The sequence below is a fragment of the Aquarana catesbeiana genome, linkage group LG02, assembly GCF_042186555.1.
Source record: "Aquarana catesbeiana isolate 2022-GZ linkage group LG02, ASM4218655v1, whole genome shotgun sequence".
NCBI lineage: Eukaryota > Metazoa > Chordata > Amphibia > Anura > Ranidae > Aquarana > Aquarana catesbeiana.
The window spans coordinates 141,062,213-141,077,460 of record NC_133325.1 but is presented as its reverse complement, the minus strand read 5'-3'; the positions used below and the strand labels follow the sequence as shown (position 1 = coordinate 141,077,460).

Here is a 15,248-nt window from a genome sequence, read left to right as displayed (position 1 = left end):
AATCAAAAAATAATAAGTAAATAAAAATTGATTGCGCTGAGTTTTATTTATTTTTATTGAATAAACAAAGAATCGCTTGTACCTAGAATGATCGCAGGTCGATCCCTGTGTGGCCATCTCTACTGAGCAGATATCAATCATAATAGAAAACAAAGCTGACAACTGATAATACCCTGAATGTTATTTCAGAATGCAGATCGGAACTATTTTATGGTCCAATCACTTTCCACCCAGTGTCTGAGTTAGAATATGACTATTGTCTTGGCAGATATATGGGAAGATTAGGTTGGGCTCTCCTCTCCCCCCTGGGCATTCCTCTCCCCCTCTCGTACCCCTCAGTGCCAGACCCTCCTGGAGATTGCTCAGGCGCTCCCCCTAGTGTCGGCGTTCCCCGGCAGGTGGTTGTGCCCGCCCCCTCCCTGGCACAGTCAACCACTCAGGTGAGGACAGGCAGGCGCCCCGCCCTCTGTAGGGCAGCATACATATAAGTGCGGACTGTAGAGTAGTTCGCAGTCACTCTCTCACTCCTCCAGTCTCCTCTCAGTACAGCGCCTCCTATCGTCACCATCATGTCGGTCAGAACGAGCAAAGTTACCTACCGCACCTCCAGTGTCGCGCCCCGCGCTGGCGGCTTCAGCAGCTTCTCCTATAGCGGAGCCCCGGCCGGAGCCAGAGCCAGCACGGCGTCCTTCTCTCTGGGCTCCAGCTATGGAGGGGGGTCCCGCTTCGGTAGCGGCTACAGGACGGCGTATGGGGGAGCCGGGATGGGGGGAGGCTTGGGCTCTGCCGGGATCACCAATGTCAGTGTCAACCAGAGCCTACTGGCCCCCCTCAACCTGGAGATCGACCCCAACATCCAACAGGTCCGCACCCATGAGAAGGAGCAGATCAAGACCCTCAACAACAAGTTCGCCTCCTTCATTGACAAGGTGAGAGCTAAATTCCCTCCCATGTACCTTCACCCCCCCTATACCAGGTACAGGACCCCCTATATTTCACCCCCCCAGCTATACCTGGTACAGGACCCCCTATACCTTCACCCCCCCACCTATACCTGGCACAGGACCCCCTATACCTTCACCACCCACCTATACCTGGTACAGGACCCCCTATACCTTCACCACCCACCTATACCTGGTACAGGACCCCCTATACCTTCACCACTCACCCATACCTGGTACAGGACCCCCTATACCTTCACCACCCACCCATACCTAGTACAGGACCCCCTATACCTTCACCCCCCACCCATACCTGGTACAGGACCCCCTATACCTTCACCCCCCCCCCCCATACCTGGTACAGGACCCCCTATACCTTCACCCCCCCACCTATACCTGGTACAGGACCCCCTATACCTTCACCCCCCCCACCCATACCTGGTACAGGACCCCCTATACCTTCACCCCCCCCACCCATACCTGGTACAGGACCCCCTATACCTTCACCCCCCCCACCCATACCTGGTACAGGACCCCCTATACCTTCACCACCCCCCTATACCTGGCACAGGACCCCCTATACCTTCACTACCTCCCTATGCCTGGCCTGGTACAGGACCCATATACCTTCACTACCTCCCTATACCTGGCACAGAACACTCCCTTCTAGCACCATATACCTACTAAAGGACCATCTTGACTCCTATACCTGGCACAGGACCCCTATAACTTCACTTCCATCTATACCTGGCACTGGACACTCCCTCATAACACGTATACCTACTACAGAACCATCTTGGCCCCCTATGCCTGGTACAGGACCCCTATACCTTCACCCCTCCCATAACTGGCACAGACCACTTCCTTATATCACCCTATACTTACTACAGGACCATCTTGGCCCCTATATCTTGCACAGGAACCTCATACCTTTACCACCATCCCATACCCCTGGCCAGAACACTCCCTTTTAATATAAGCTTATTCCTGGCACAGGGCACTTGTACCCTCAACATTCGACAACCCCCACCCCCCCATGCGTAGAACAGAACACTCTGCACCCTATAAATGGCATAGGACTCGCATACAATTTATCATCCTCCTATACCTGGCACAAGATCTCCATGCCTTCAACAGTGCTATACCTGGCACAGGTTCCCCTCACAATCAGCACCCTATACCTAGCACAGGATACTTACCTTCTTTGCCCCCTACTTGGCACAGGAAGCTCTAACTTTAGCACCCTTAAATGTGGCATAGGACACCCTCAGTCTGCATGCTGTACCTGGCACACCCTCTTTACCTTCACCACCAGGCACAGCCCCCCCCCCCAATAGCACCTTATACCAGGCACAGCCCCCCCCCCCCAATAGCACCTTATACCAGGCACAGGCCCCCCCCCTCCCCAATAGCACCTTATACCAGGCACACAAATCTGCATGCTAAATGTGGAGCAGGACCCTCCTACTTTTACCCCTATACCTGGCACAGGAAGCTGTAACTTTTAGCACCCTATGCCTGGCGCAGGGCTCTCCTGGCTTTGGCACATTATCTTGTACATGGTTGCTATCGTTTTTTTTAAACTGTTTTCTCTTAATGTGTTGTGTGCAGCTGAAAACTTACAACATAATGTTATACACACACCTATGTGTTCTCATGCTGCAGATACTATTTAAAAAAAAAAAAAAAAAAAAAAAAAAAAAAAGCCCAGGCAATGCTCACTGAGAAATGAATCGAACAAGTACAAATTTATATAAATGAGTTTTTTTCGTAGTGCAGATGATCCGATTTGACTACAGCTGTTTTCTTTAGATAAAATACTTCATCACATCTCATTTTAGGCTGGCTCTGAAAACGATCAGGTTGTGTTACCAGATGATCAGAGCTTCTAATGCATGCATTTGCCATATGTAGTTCTGATTGTGTAATGTTACAGAACCTTACTGTGTATCACCTGCATTGTAATCATTTTATTAGATGCTCAATAGTCTTCAGTATTCCGAAGCCAGAAGGTTTTCTTATTAATCTACAATCCTAATGATCCTTTGTAACATTTTATGAATGCCACACCCATGGCGGTGACACAGTGCCAAATTCCAGTCTGTCTTCCTGGTGGCCATTGACCTCTCCAGCAGACGGCACTAATCCCGGACCTGGAGACCTCTAATGGTTTTGGGAGATGTGCCTACTCATTCTGACACTGCCAGCCTTCCTGGTAGAGGAAGAGATTCAATGTATCAAAATAGAAACTGGACTCATTTTATATTTATAACTAGTTGGACAGACACGTCTCTCTATAGATGTGACTACTTGTAAATCATTGTACTAGGTTTATGGTTGGAATTTCTTTTTTCACACGTCGCCATAAGTAACAGCCGGATGCTCAGGTTGTAAAACATGGGGAGTGACACCACTTATTCTGGAAGGTTTAAAAAAAAAAACTTGCCCATAAATGTTACATTGTATCTTATTGTAAAGTATTTCTGAAACAACAAATTTATTTTAAAATATTCTCTACTGAATGTGTAAGAGGTAGAAAGGAATTCTGTAGAAATTACACCTGCATATTCTGCTGTTAATTTATTTTAACCTTTTTAAAGATGTGATTTTTTTTTTTTTTTTTTTTTTTTTTGTGTGTGGTAACCAATGGCAACCACTTCAGCTAACATTTGCAGAAATTAGACCATTGTAAGATGGATTCTGATTACTGCGATAATGAATAAGGCAGTATGTGTTCTTTAAACCAACTCTCACATGATTTTGCGATAAGCATGCTTTCTTAAAGAACTGTTTTTCCGGGAGAGCAGGATCTGCTTAGGTGACAGTGGTGTTGCTTTTTCAGTTGGAATCTCTGCATTGCTAGTTTAGCTTTGCATTGTGATTGCAGTCTAATTTCTAGCCGTTGGCAATTTGCACCTAAAGGTTAAATAAAAAGTACCTAAACACACTGCAGAACCCAGAGTGGGTAGGGTCCTGACTCCATATAATGTCAAGTCATTGTATAAGGTCTTAGTTTTGTTTTTTTTTGTTTTTTTTTTTTAATAAGGATAGGAGCAATGTTCAAAATCTATTGGCCCGTAACCACTAACTGCATTTCAGTGGTGTTCCTTCTTTTTTTTTTTTTTTTTTTTTTTTTTTGTTTGCTATATGCAGAGTTAATCTTGTAGATGTGTGCATGTATAGACCGCCATTAACATCCTTCCCCTGTATTAAATGGTGGTTGCACTTTCTCAGACTGCTCCTGTGTTGCAGAATGGGCTACCAACATGAGTGACTTAATCTGTTGCACATTGGGCCACCTGATCTGAAGGTGTATGGCTAACTTCACTCTGTACAACAATATTGTCTTTGTATTGACTTTAACAAAACCCTCTGGTGTTCCCGTACAATTCCACATTGATACTGTGCTAAGCATATATAGCCCTGCAGGGTAGAGCAATGTACGTTTTAATTAAAAATCCTCACCTAGAGTACACAAAATACTAATCTGACATTGTCGGTGAGCTAAAGGCTGGCTATGTGCAATCCTAATGATTGTATAATCTCTGCAATATCCTTCAGATTTACGAATAAGACGCAAGCAATCAAAGAGGTGATTTGGCCCTCGTATGATATTCTATTGTGCCCAAGATGGCTGCCTCACATCTGCTCCATTGGCAGACAATGTCCCCAGGAAGATAGGTGCAATTGAAAAATATACATTTTACAAAACTCTCTATATTTTTCCTCTTTTTTTTTTTTTTTTTATCCCAGTACACCCCCCCTCCGTTGCAGCCCATCTTGTGTACTTCTTGAAGTTTGACAACAGAGATAAAGGCTCAATTCTATGTTCTCAAGGCGTCAAGCTCAAAAAAGTACATGCGTTTCTTTGGGGCAGTGTCACATTTTTGGCCCCATATACTTTTAATGGGAGTAGATGAAAAATGTATAAGTTGCTTGGTTTTGCTCAAACTTGTATGAAGTATGGCAGTCAAAGATTGGGGCTGTGAAGAGGGTAAGTATGCAACCAGGTGGTAGGGAGCATTAAAGGACAGCTGTACCAAAGGTGCAGTTGTCCTTTTAAATACCAAGTAGACTTGTGTACTAGTTTGTAAATCTAGTTAGATTGTACAATGAGGTTGTAAGCTGTGTGCCCAACATAACACTTTACAAGGTGGGGTAAAATCCAGTTCAGCTGCCAACTAGCAATCTTCAGATCAGTTTTGAGAATGTTTTTTTCTTATCAGTTTGCTGTAGAAGGGATGGGCACCTAAGGTGAATGGTTACCTGCCGACATTGCCCTATAAGGTAATGTCAGCTCTTTACCTCCTGTGCCCGGCTCATTATCCTGTGCAAACAGCCTGATGTCACAAAGTACACAAAGCCAGTGTGCAGAGAAAAGTCACCCTGCAAACTGAGATTGTCCTGTGCTTAACAGCAGTTTCATCAGTCACTCTGCAAGTGGTGACATGGCGTAGAATAAAAAATGAAAGTACACAAAGCCGTAGTAACCTGTTCAAGAGCTGGCATTGTGATATGGGGAGATACTCAGAATTGCAATATTTTAATGCTGCTGCTCTTAGTGAGATTCCCTTTCTGAAAGGTCAATTTGTGCCTGAATTTGCGGTTTCCTTAAAGCATATAATCCTTATGTGAAAGTATAATGTACATTATCCTCAAGGAGCCTGAGGATTGGCAATACCTGCGATGAGCAGCATTGCCAATGTAGTGCAAAGGGCTCTTCCATATGGGCACCCTGAGCAACCACAAACTGTTTTTTTACCCCTGCCTGGTGAGCCCAGATGCTGCATACAGCCACCTATGGATTTGAATGGCTGTGCATAGCTGCACTTGGGTTCATGATGGTACACACTGGAGGGTTAGAACTCCTGTGGTGTTGTTTCCCCCCCCCCCCCTCTTAGACAGTCGCTACCAGATCTTGGGGGTTCCCCTTGGTATTTCATTTTGATCAGCTATGTGTTAAAGTGGATTGCTTTAGTAAATGGGTAAGTATATCATACGTGACTTTATTTCTTCAGTTACTTCCTAGTTTCTTGCCTAGGCTAGATTCTCAGTTAGGCGCTCTCCTGCATGCTTGAGCTGAGGGCAGATGGATTCCAGGAAGTCAATGCTACATGAATCAAGCTGCCATGTCTGTGGCAATGGATGCAGACAGGGCAGCTCTGGAGTGAGCCTGCATGGGTGCCCCAATAGAAAGCGCCATAGGGGAGCGTCAACGGGGGACCCCAGAAGAGGCGGATTGGTGCTGCTCTGTGCAAAAACCATTGCACAGAACAGGTAAGTATATCATTTGATTAAAAATAAGTTTTAAGGTTCAAGTTTTGCCCTTGTTGTGTAAAGGACTGTTGCACTGTTTATTGGTAGAGATCCAGTGCACAGAGGCCAGGAATATATGTTAATGGTAGAAAATAACTTTTCTTAAGTGTCTATTGGCAATATACTTCAATTTTATCTAGTCTAAGGGCACTTTCACACTGAGCATTGGCAGGAAAGCATTATTTTTCGCAGCACTTTACCGTCGGTTTTTTTTGGGCCACTAGGGTGCTTTCAAGGGCCGAAAAAGGATGCAAAGTGGCGCTGCCCATTGATTTCAATGGGCAGGGGCGCTTTAGGAGTGGTGTATACAGGAGCGGGTCTAAATGATAGTAAAACTAGAGCTGCTGCCGCCAACTTGTGTCTGGAGGTGTAGGCGCCTGGCTATCTTGATCCAGGTTCACTATTTTGGCCATACATTATACAATTTGCTTGTAAAATTTTCCATTAGATTTACCTAAACACTTTCAATTTGTGTGCACTCAGGTAGGCCCTTGCACTACGTGGAAGGTAAATCTAAAGGAAATTGAGTGTGTGTGTATAAAAAAAAAAAAAAAATATACAAAATTTTTTTTTTTTATGTATGGCCAGCTTTGGTAGTAAAACTGGAATTGGGATGACCACTCAGAAGTGTACCCCCTTCAAAGAAAGACAGTCTTCTAAATTTAAGTGTAAAATGCTGTAACCGTTATCTAGGTCAGGTAAAGAGTTTTGCAAAGTAAGAAACCTTAAGTCAGCCATGAGGAAGGGGAACCTAAATGGTGTGGTGCAATTGATGATCTGTGCATTGCTGCTGTAGGGAAGACGTGTTCTGCTGTTTTCTTTCCAAACCTGTCTTCAGTCTCCACCAACGGTTTGTTCTTACTATCCACCCTATTGCCAAATGGTGTTAAGACAAGCTACTCGATGTACAGTATGTGAGGCTTCTGTAAGACCCCTTTCACACTGCAGTGCCAATCATACTTTCCTAGGTGGATGCAGCATCTGTCACCGGTGTCTCTTTGCTGAGAACCGAGCCACCGAACACCGCTGATGGCTCGGTTCTCATCTCCTCGAGAGGAGAGCTGCTGCCTGTCAATCAGCAGCTCTCCTGCTCTGCTCCTCCACACTCATTGGAGCGCTGAGCTGTGGAGGGGTGGGGAGTGGCCATCTCGGCACCTGGCGGATCCAGACTTCGGAAGTTGGGGTGACGTGGGGCCTGAACTAAACTTGGTGACTTTCAGCAGAGAGTGGACTTCAGACTGCTCTGCTGCTGGTCACAGGAGTGCAAAACTAATTTGCACTCCTGTGACCCATAGGAGAAACCCAGCAAAATGAGCCCAGGCTGGACTTCTCCTCCTCCAAGGCACTTTAGAAACGCTGCCCTTCCATTCCAATGGGCAGGGGTATTTTGGGAGTTTATAGTGCTTCCAAGCCTCCCCAAAGATGCTGCTTGCAGGACTTTTTCTAACGTCACGCAAGAGCACCTCCCCAGTGTGAAAACACTCATTGCCCTGAATGGGATGCAGTTTTCAGGTGCTTTTTAGAGTCTCCTTTCTAGTGCTAAAATGCCTAAACTGCCGCAGTGTGAAAGTAGCCTAAAGCAAGGTCATGCAGTTGTAGTAGCCGTAGATTATTGCTGGCCCTGTCAAAGGTGGTTTGACCTGAAACTATACAGGCAACATGAGATCAGATAATTCAGCCACAGCTCAAAGAACACTTTTATATATTAAAAAAAAAAAAAAAAACTACACAAACCATTGGCTTCCATGGAACACTGGTTGGAAACGACAAAGATCAAAATGCATTTTGACACCATCAATAGTCTACTTTTTTCAACGACTTGATTTCCTCAGCAGAGCATTTTGCCTTACTGTATTGTACTTGCACCGCTTTTTAGCAGATCTTGTGTAGTGTTGCTGATCATATAATAGTATCCATCTCTTGTCCTTGTAGGTTCGCTTCTTAGAACAACAGAACAAGATGCTGGAAACCAAGTGGGGCCTTCTTCAGAACCAAAAAACAACCCGCAGTAACATCGATGGCATGTTTGAAGCCTATATTAACAACCTGCGCCGCCAGCTTGACACCTTGGGCCAGGAGAAGCTGCGTCTGGAATCTGAACTTGGAAACATGCAGGGTCTGGTGGAGGACTTCAAGAACAAGTGAGTTCCCACTTGTTGCTGATGTGTAAGGGATTTAGTCCATGCAAGACTGTCTCTCGGGTGTTTGTTAAAACTACAGACCTGACTGATGCTCGGAAGTAACATAATAGGCTTCTGGTAAAATGCCAGGCATTGTTTGTTTTATTTTGGGAAAACATTTTCAGCAAGTACGGGGAATACCTGTTCTTGCCAGAATGTCCTTGTCATTTCCTGGCAGCATAAACATACTTATTTTTCTTGTCCCATCAAGCCACTATGTGATGGAGATGAACAAAGGTACACATGTATGAAGTCCAGCTTATGTGACAACCAGCTCTATTCACAGCAGTGTTTGATGTGTTATAGCACATTGCAACGAACTGCAACTTTTTTCAGTAAACGGCATGTTGGTATGAACTCAACTATAATACATAAGGCAAAGCGCCTTGTTTTTGTGTTGGGACTGTGTGCCATAATCATAGGTGTGTGCAGCCTACTGCATTAGGGTGTGCAGGAGGAAGAAAAGCTCAAAGCCGTCAGGAGTGGTGGGTGTGGGGGTTTTGTGGTTTTTTTTTTTTTTTTTTTTTTTTTTTTGACATTTCTCTTTATAACCAATGAGTTACAACTGCATTCTCTCTCCCCACTTATGGAGTTTTCAGTGTAATCTATTTTAATATGACCTACTGTCTGCATTTGAGAAAATATTGTGCTTGGATCGAATTTCTAAATAAGAGGGATGGAGCTCCTTGAGAAGGGTTGACGAAATTGAGAAGTTTTATAACCATAAATGGGCACTGGGAACTGGTGCAGAGAAAAGCATGTCTGGAGACCTCATATTCAAGAAATTCTGCCAACTTTTTCATTTTCATCTTAAAGTGACAGCTTCCCTTCCTCCATTAATTACTTTTTAACTTTAACACTATGAATTCAAACCTATTTTATTTATTTTTTTCAGATATGAAGATGAAATCAACAAGCGTACTGAAATGGAGAATGAGTTTGTCCTGCTGAAGAAGGTGAGACTGTAAAGACATTTCAACTTCTTGATATTCTCTGTGCGTAGTATGATCAGTAACTCCTAACGCTTTGTCTATAGGATGTGGATGAGGCTTACATGAACAAAGTGCAATTGGAGGCAAAACTGGAAAGTCTAACAGATGAGATTAACTTCCTGCGTCATCTTTATGAGGAGGTGAGACGGCCATTAATCTTTCTTTATAAGATGAAAATCCTATTGGCTGTAAATCAATGTGCTCTGGAAAAACATGTTCAAAGAACTGAACTTGCTGAACATTCAACATTTTTAATGTGTTCATATCCTAATTTTTTGGTTTCTTTTCTGAACTTGACAATGTGTGTGCATGTCTGCACATATTTTTTCCTTTTAGAGCTACAGATGCCCCTATATGTAGAACATATTATCAGTATAGCATTTTGATATTGTACAATGCTGGCTTTGGCTTTATTCCATCATTCAATGCAATTGTCAATTTCAGACTGTATGCATCCTGTCAAATTTCATAAATGACATATTTTTCGTTCCTGGAAACCTTTCCATCCTAAATTGTTCCCAGCACATTTACTAGCTAGCCTGCCAAAAAAAAATAAAACCAAAATGACAAACATTTTGAATTTAAAACCGAGGTTTAAGTTGCAAATATATGTAGAAGCCACAACACCTCAAGACCTCTGTAAAGTGGTGTCCTAATGCTTGTATATGAGAATCTCTCCTTTTTTGGAACATGCATATATAGCAATGGATAAATTATGAGGACGAACCCCTTTCCTCAAAGTGTTAGGAACACATGCAAGAACACAATGGCAGCTAAAAACATTTAGGCTGCAGTTTTAAAATCGTGCGATTTTGTTCATGCACCAATGTAAAAGGCAGAAAAGCGCCTGTAATCTGCCCCAAAGAAGCTCATGTTTTGAGCTTAGGGCGTTTTTCAGGCATTTTTTGCTTAAGGTGACAAAACGCTCAGATGTAAACAGGTGCCATTGAAATGAATGGGATTTTGCTTGTTGGGTGTCGCCCCAAAAATACTACAGGAACCTTTTTCTAAGTCGGAGCGACTTGCATCGCTCCTATTAGAACGGTTCTGTAGTAGAGAACGGGACGCGACTTGTCAGGCAGCTAGGTTGCCTGACAAGTCGCCCCTGTGTGAACCGGGGCTAAATGTTAGCTGTCATTTCCCTCCAGGTGTCCCAGGTGTCCCAACAAGCTTTAGAAAAATGGTAACCAGCTTTTGAAGGAAGGTGCACATAGATGTGGTTTTTTTTGCACAGCACAAACCTTTTCATCCCATTTGTGAAGCCTTGAGCTTTTGGGTTTTGTTGAAATCAAGCTGTAATACTATGCTGTTCTGTTTTTTAACTAACTTTTTTTTTTTTTTTTTTTTTCCCTCCTGGTCTGCAGGAGCTTCGTGAGCTGCAGTCCCAGATTTCTGACACTCAAGTTGTCCTGTCTATGGATAACAACCGAAACTTGGACCTGGACAGCATCATTGCAGAAGTGAAAGCTCAGTATGAAGATATCGCCAATAAGAGCCGTGCTGAAGTTGAGAGCATGTACCAGCTGAAGGTGAGACTATAATAATTTGCAATCTCTTTTGGGCCCCATAGTGTAAATGTGCATGTTTACTGGTGGATGGCGCAAAGAACCAGTTATCTGGTTTTGGATGAGTTGAAAGATTATACATATTGCAATTTTGATTGTACAATGTTAAGATGCTTAAAGCTTTGTAGTGCAAGGGAAGAGTCTTTAGCTGGCCATAGACTGATCGATGTTTCAATCGATCTATGAGCAGGCTGGTTGGACTGAAGTCAAACCATGGTTTGTTTTTTGCCTGATCATTGCCATAGGCTAAAGTCGCCAGCAGTGATCATTATATTCTGCCAGTGGGGAAGGTGCCCTGCTGGCATAACAGTGGTGCTGCAGGGAGCAGCAGTGGTTTAAAGAGAAGAAAATTGCAATGTATGGCCTGCCTTTTAAATTGGATAGATTAGACTCTCATTGCATACCCTTGGCAAATCTAAAGGAGATTGTAACATTTATGGCTGGCTTTAGAAAACTGTACCAAAGATAAATCCAGAGCATGAGTATACAGTGCAGAGCATTTGCTGTTATGGTACTTGTCTGTAGGTTCTTAATACCATGACCAGTTGGATGTGATGCCCCCCAATATATTAATTTTTAACTGGTTTTGATTTGGGAATGCCTTAAATTTTTCATTGAGTGGAATTGTGCTTCTGCCCTCCCACACTAGTGTACTTTATCATCACAAGGGGCACTTGCAGAGTTGAAGGGAAGTGACAAGGTTTGTTTGACCACAAAGCCAACTGCCCTCCATGATCTAACACTGGTGTGTTTTGGCCTGAGCAGGCATATTTTAATACACTGAGCAGCTGCTGTAAGGAAATTGTAGATGAGCTCATGAAAATCAGAGGTTGATGGCATGACGTTTCCCTGACCATCTTTCACATTGTTTTACTGAGTTCCCCCTCATTTTTATGTCCTGCAGTACCAAGAACTTCAGGCATCTGCTGGACGTCATGGTGATGACCTCAAGAACACAAAGACTGAAATCAGCGAACTCAACCGTTACATCACACGGCTGCAGTCTGAGATTGATGCCCTTAAAGCACAGGTGGGTCATATAAATCATTTTAACCAAGAAGTTAAACATTTTGTCCTAAAAGCTTGATTTGATTGTAGCCGGATTAGTGCAATTGTGACAGAGAAAATTGAGTACTGTCCGTGATGCTTTTATTTGCACTAACATACAATTTTTCAGGACAAGCTTTCGGGGTATGTCCCCTTCAAGTACTGCTTGGACCTTGAAGAAGGGGACATACCCCAAAAGCTTGTCCTGAAAATTTTTATCACGGACAGTACTCAGTTTTCTGTCTTAAAAGCTGAAATGGTTATTTAAAGTATTCCTATTTAAGCTCTATAGAGTTGAGACCTTATTCAGAGTTAAGAGTCAGTATAATCTCTTCCATGGTACATCCATCAGCTTCAGTTACTGAAATGTTTGTTGTACTGGGAGGCTCCTCATTTAAATTCCCAAGTTACAAAATATCAAATGTAAAAGACCTTGACCATCTGGACTTCCTGTGTAATTTTGTTATCTATTCCTACAGCGCGCAAACCTTGAAGCACAGATTGCAGAGGCTGAGGAGCGTGGGGAACTGGCACTGAAGGATGCCCGCAGCAAGTTGTCTGAGCTGGAGGGTGCTCTACAGAAGGCCAAGCAGGACATGGCTCGCCAACTAAGAGAATACCAGGAACTGATGAATGTCAAACTCGCTCTGGATATTGAGATTGCCACCTACAGGAAACTGCTGGAAGGAGAGGAGAGCAGGTAACATTACACTTTTCGTGCTCTTTATTAGAATAGTCATGTGATCTGTGTGGTGTTTGTGTGTTTTTTTTTTTTTAAACTTTAAACATTACATTTTACATTAAAACTTTTTATTTACAGGCTGGAATCAGGTATTCAGAACCTTAGCATTCAGACCAAGACCACCGGTTACTCAGGTAATGCAATCTTTAACTTAAAATATTCACTTCTGTATTCATATAACCATTAGACAGCTGCCACTGGAGCTAGGAAGCAAAGCTGAGTGATAGGCAGGGTCTCATTGGGTGCATTGCCTATGGTGCCACACTGGATACAATACTGTACATGGCACATATAGCCTACTAAAGTTGCTGAGCCACAAGGACAATTTCATAGCTGTCATTACAGCTTTAAGAATGGGTATTTGTGCTGAACTTGCCTTTAAATTAGAATTGAAAAAGCGTATGCTGCCTTAGCGATTTGCCCTATAGGTGTATGCATCAAGAGCAAAAAAGATTAAATGGGTGATGCCTGAAGGACTTGTTCCAGATACAGATGTAAGGGGACTATCTAGAAAAGATGGCCTTTCATGATACAGCAGCTGCCATTACTGACCTTCTGAAAAATGTTAGTTGCTTAGTTTGTTTTTATTTATTTTTTTTAATTTTGTATCTATATTTTTCTGATCTATTGATGCAGAGCGAGCATGTAACAAGTGAAGTCTTAACACCTGATCTGTGGGGGTCCCCCCCCCCTTATAATTAGAGATTTATGGCCTGTTCACACTAGTCGCTCAAACAATCCTTTTTAGTGTGCAGGATAGTGTAATTTGTGGGCCTTATGGTGTTACAATGTGAGGTGCTGTTTACTTTTAATTTTTTGCAATACTAGTATTTTCAGAAAGGGATTGGCAATGACAGCCTATGTGTTTTTATCCTTTAAAGACCAAATAAAACTAATTTATATACAGTAATGCATAGCTGACAAAGCTGGTCAGCTAATTGTAGTCCAGATGGTGAAAGCTAGTTCACGAATGACTCAAAATGTTTGGCATAAACCTTGCAATGATTGCTTGTGGCAATGAAATTGTTTTTGATTCAAAAAAAGTATTTTGCTTTACTGCATGTGGGTGACACCTGTTTTCTTTCCCATAGGAGTTAGTGCCTACAGTGGTGGACTACAAAGTGGATTCAGTGGTGGTTATAGTAGTGGTGGATATGGTGGTGGATATGGTGGTGGATTTGGTAGTGGAACGGGGGGCAATTATTCATATGCCAGCAGTGTCAGTTCCTCTCCCCTGGAAACCTCCAGAACCAAACGCAGCGTTGTAGTGAAGACCGTTGAGACCAAAGATGGAAGAGTTCTGTCCGAGTCCTCAGACATCTTCTCAAAATGAGTGCCTTTTCCACTGACGCATCAAGCTGTCCCACAGCCAGGACTCTATTTCAGATGAGCCTTCTTCAAGACAGAAATCAGGACTGTTGGTGTAGATGTCTTTAAACCTTCTTTTTTTTTTTTTTTTTTTTTTTCATTTCCTTGGACATTTTAACCCGGATCAAGCTACTCCAGCTTGTGCCACCAGTGCTAGACACTAACTGGTGCTCTCCCAAGTTTGAGATTTAAAAATGTTTACTTGTATGTAAAAATGGGGATAACAGGAGGAACTAGACATTGTTAGTTCTTTATTGTACTGCTGCACCAACTTGTATTGATTCCTTCCCAGCAGGCTCAACTTAAGGTGGGCTTGGTTTCCAGTGGGCTCAGCTTTGCTGTCTCCTCTTCCTTTATTCCTTACTTGGCTTCCTGTGCAATTCTTACCACAACCTGCTAGGTGATGATCTCTTGCAGTGTGCTTTGTCCATCCTTTGCTAGGTGGATACTGGAAGTGCTCATTTTGTCTCGCACCTTCTAATCTCTCTTAATAAACATTTTTTTTTTAAAAAAGTCTCTTTCACTACATAACTTGGCATGTAAGGGCAAATCATATTGCCAGCTAAAAATTGAGATGACAGGGAAAAGCAAATTGTAATTTTTAAAGTTTGGACTTAAATAGGGGCAGCACTTAGAACAAACACAATGTACATTGGTTCATAAACAGACAGATATGCCAGTCAGACTATGGGTAGAAGAAAATAAGCCTACCAGTTTTGTTTCAGTAGTTTTTAGAAAAGAATTGTATGGTTAACAAAGCATTTCACAATGGCCTTAATCTTGCATCAGAGTTAAGCAAGCAATACAGAGGGCTGCAGAAATTGTTAAACCCAACCTAGGATGGACAGCAACCACCCAAGGGTGGTTGGCCAAGGGTGAGCAGCAGTGATGTGTGCTCATCAAAATGGCACATGTTGTGAGTGGGGCTAACATCCCCTAATTGGTTAGCAGTGCACTGTCTGGCTTTAAAATTGAGCAATGCCTCATGGATTTTTGGGGATACTGGCATGCAAAAGCAGTGGTCTGAGGCACTTCAGGTAAATTTAGCTAACCTCCACAGTACCATGCACCCTCGCAGCACAAGTTTGTAGTTTTCC

General features: G+C 43.0%; 1 protein-coding gene across 1 annotated transcript; it reads left to right on the top strand.

Moving 5' to 3' along the window:
* Window positions 1–489: 489 nt before the first annotated feature.
* On the top strand, window positions 490–14,664 carry LOC141127270 (keratin, type II cytoskeletal 8-like). The gene is made up of 9 exons (XM_073613548.1): window positions 490–929; window positions 8,190–8,398; window positions 9,333–9,393; window positions 9,474–9,569; window positions 10,794–10,958; window positions 11,899–12,024; window positions 12,521–12,741; window positions 12,862–12,917; window positions 13,875–14,664. Exons 1-9 carry the CDS (start codon window positions 570–572, stop codon window positions 14,114–14,116), a joined length of 1,536 nt encoding a protein of 511 aa, XP_073469649.1. The 5' UTR covers window positions 490–569; the 3' UTR covers window positions 14,117–14,664.
* The last annotated feature ends 584 nt before the right edge of the window (window positions 14,665–15,248 follow it).

Coding starts and splice junctions, on each gene's coding strand:
- LOC141127270 (XM_073613548.1), top strand. CDS start 570: ATGTCGGTCAGAACGAGCAAAGTTACCTACCGCACCTCCAGTGTCGCG. Junction 12,025..12,520: donor TTGATGCCCTTAAAGCACAG/GTGGGTCATATA, acceptor CTATTCCTACAG/CGCGCAAACCTTGAAGCACA. Junction 12,742..12,861: donor CTGGAAGGAGAGGAGAGCAG/GTAACATTACAC, acceptor TTTTATTTACAG/GCTGGAATCAGGTATTCAGA.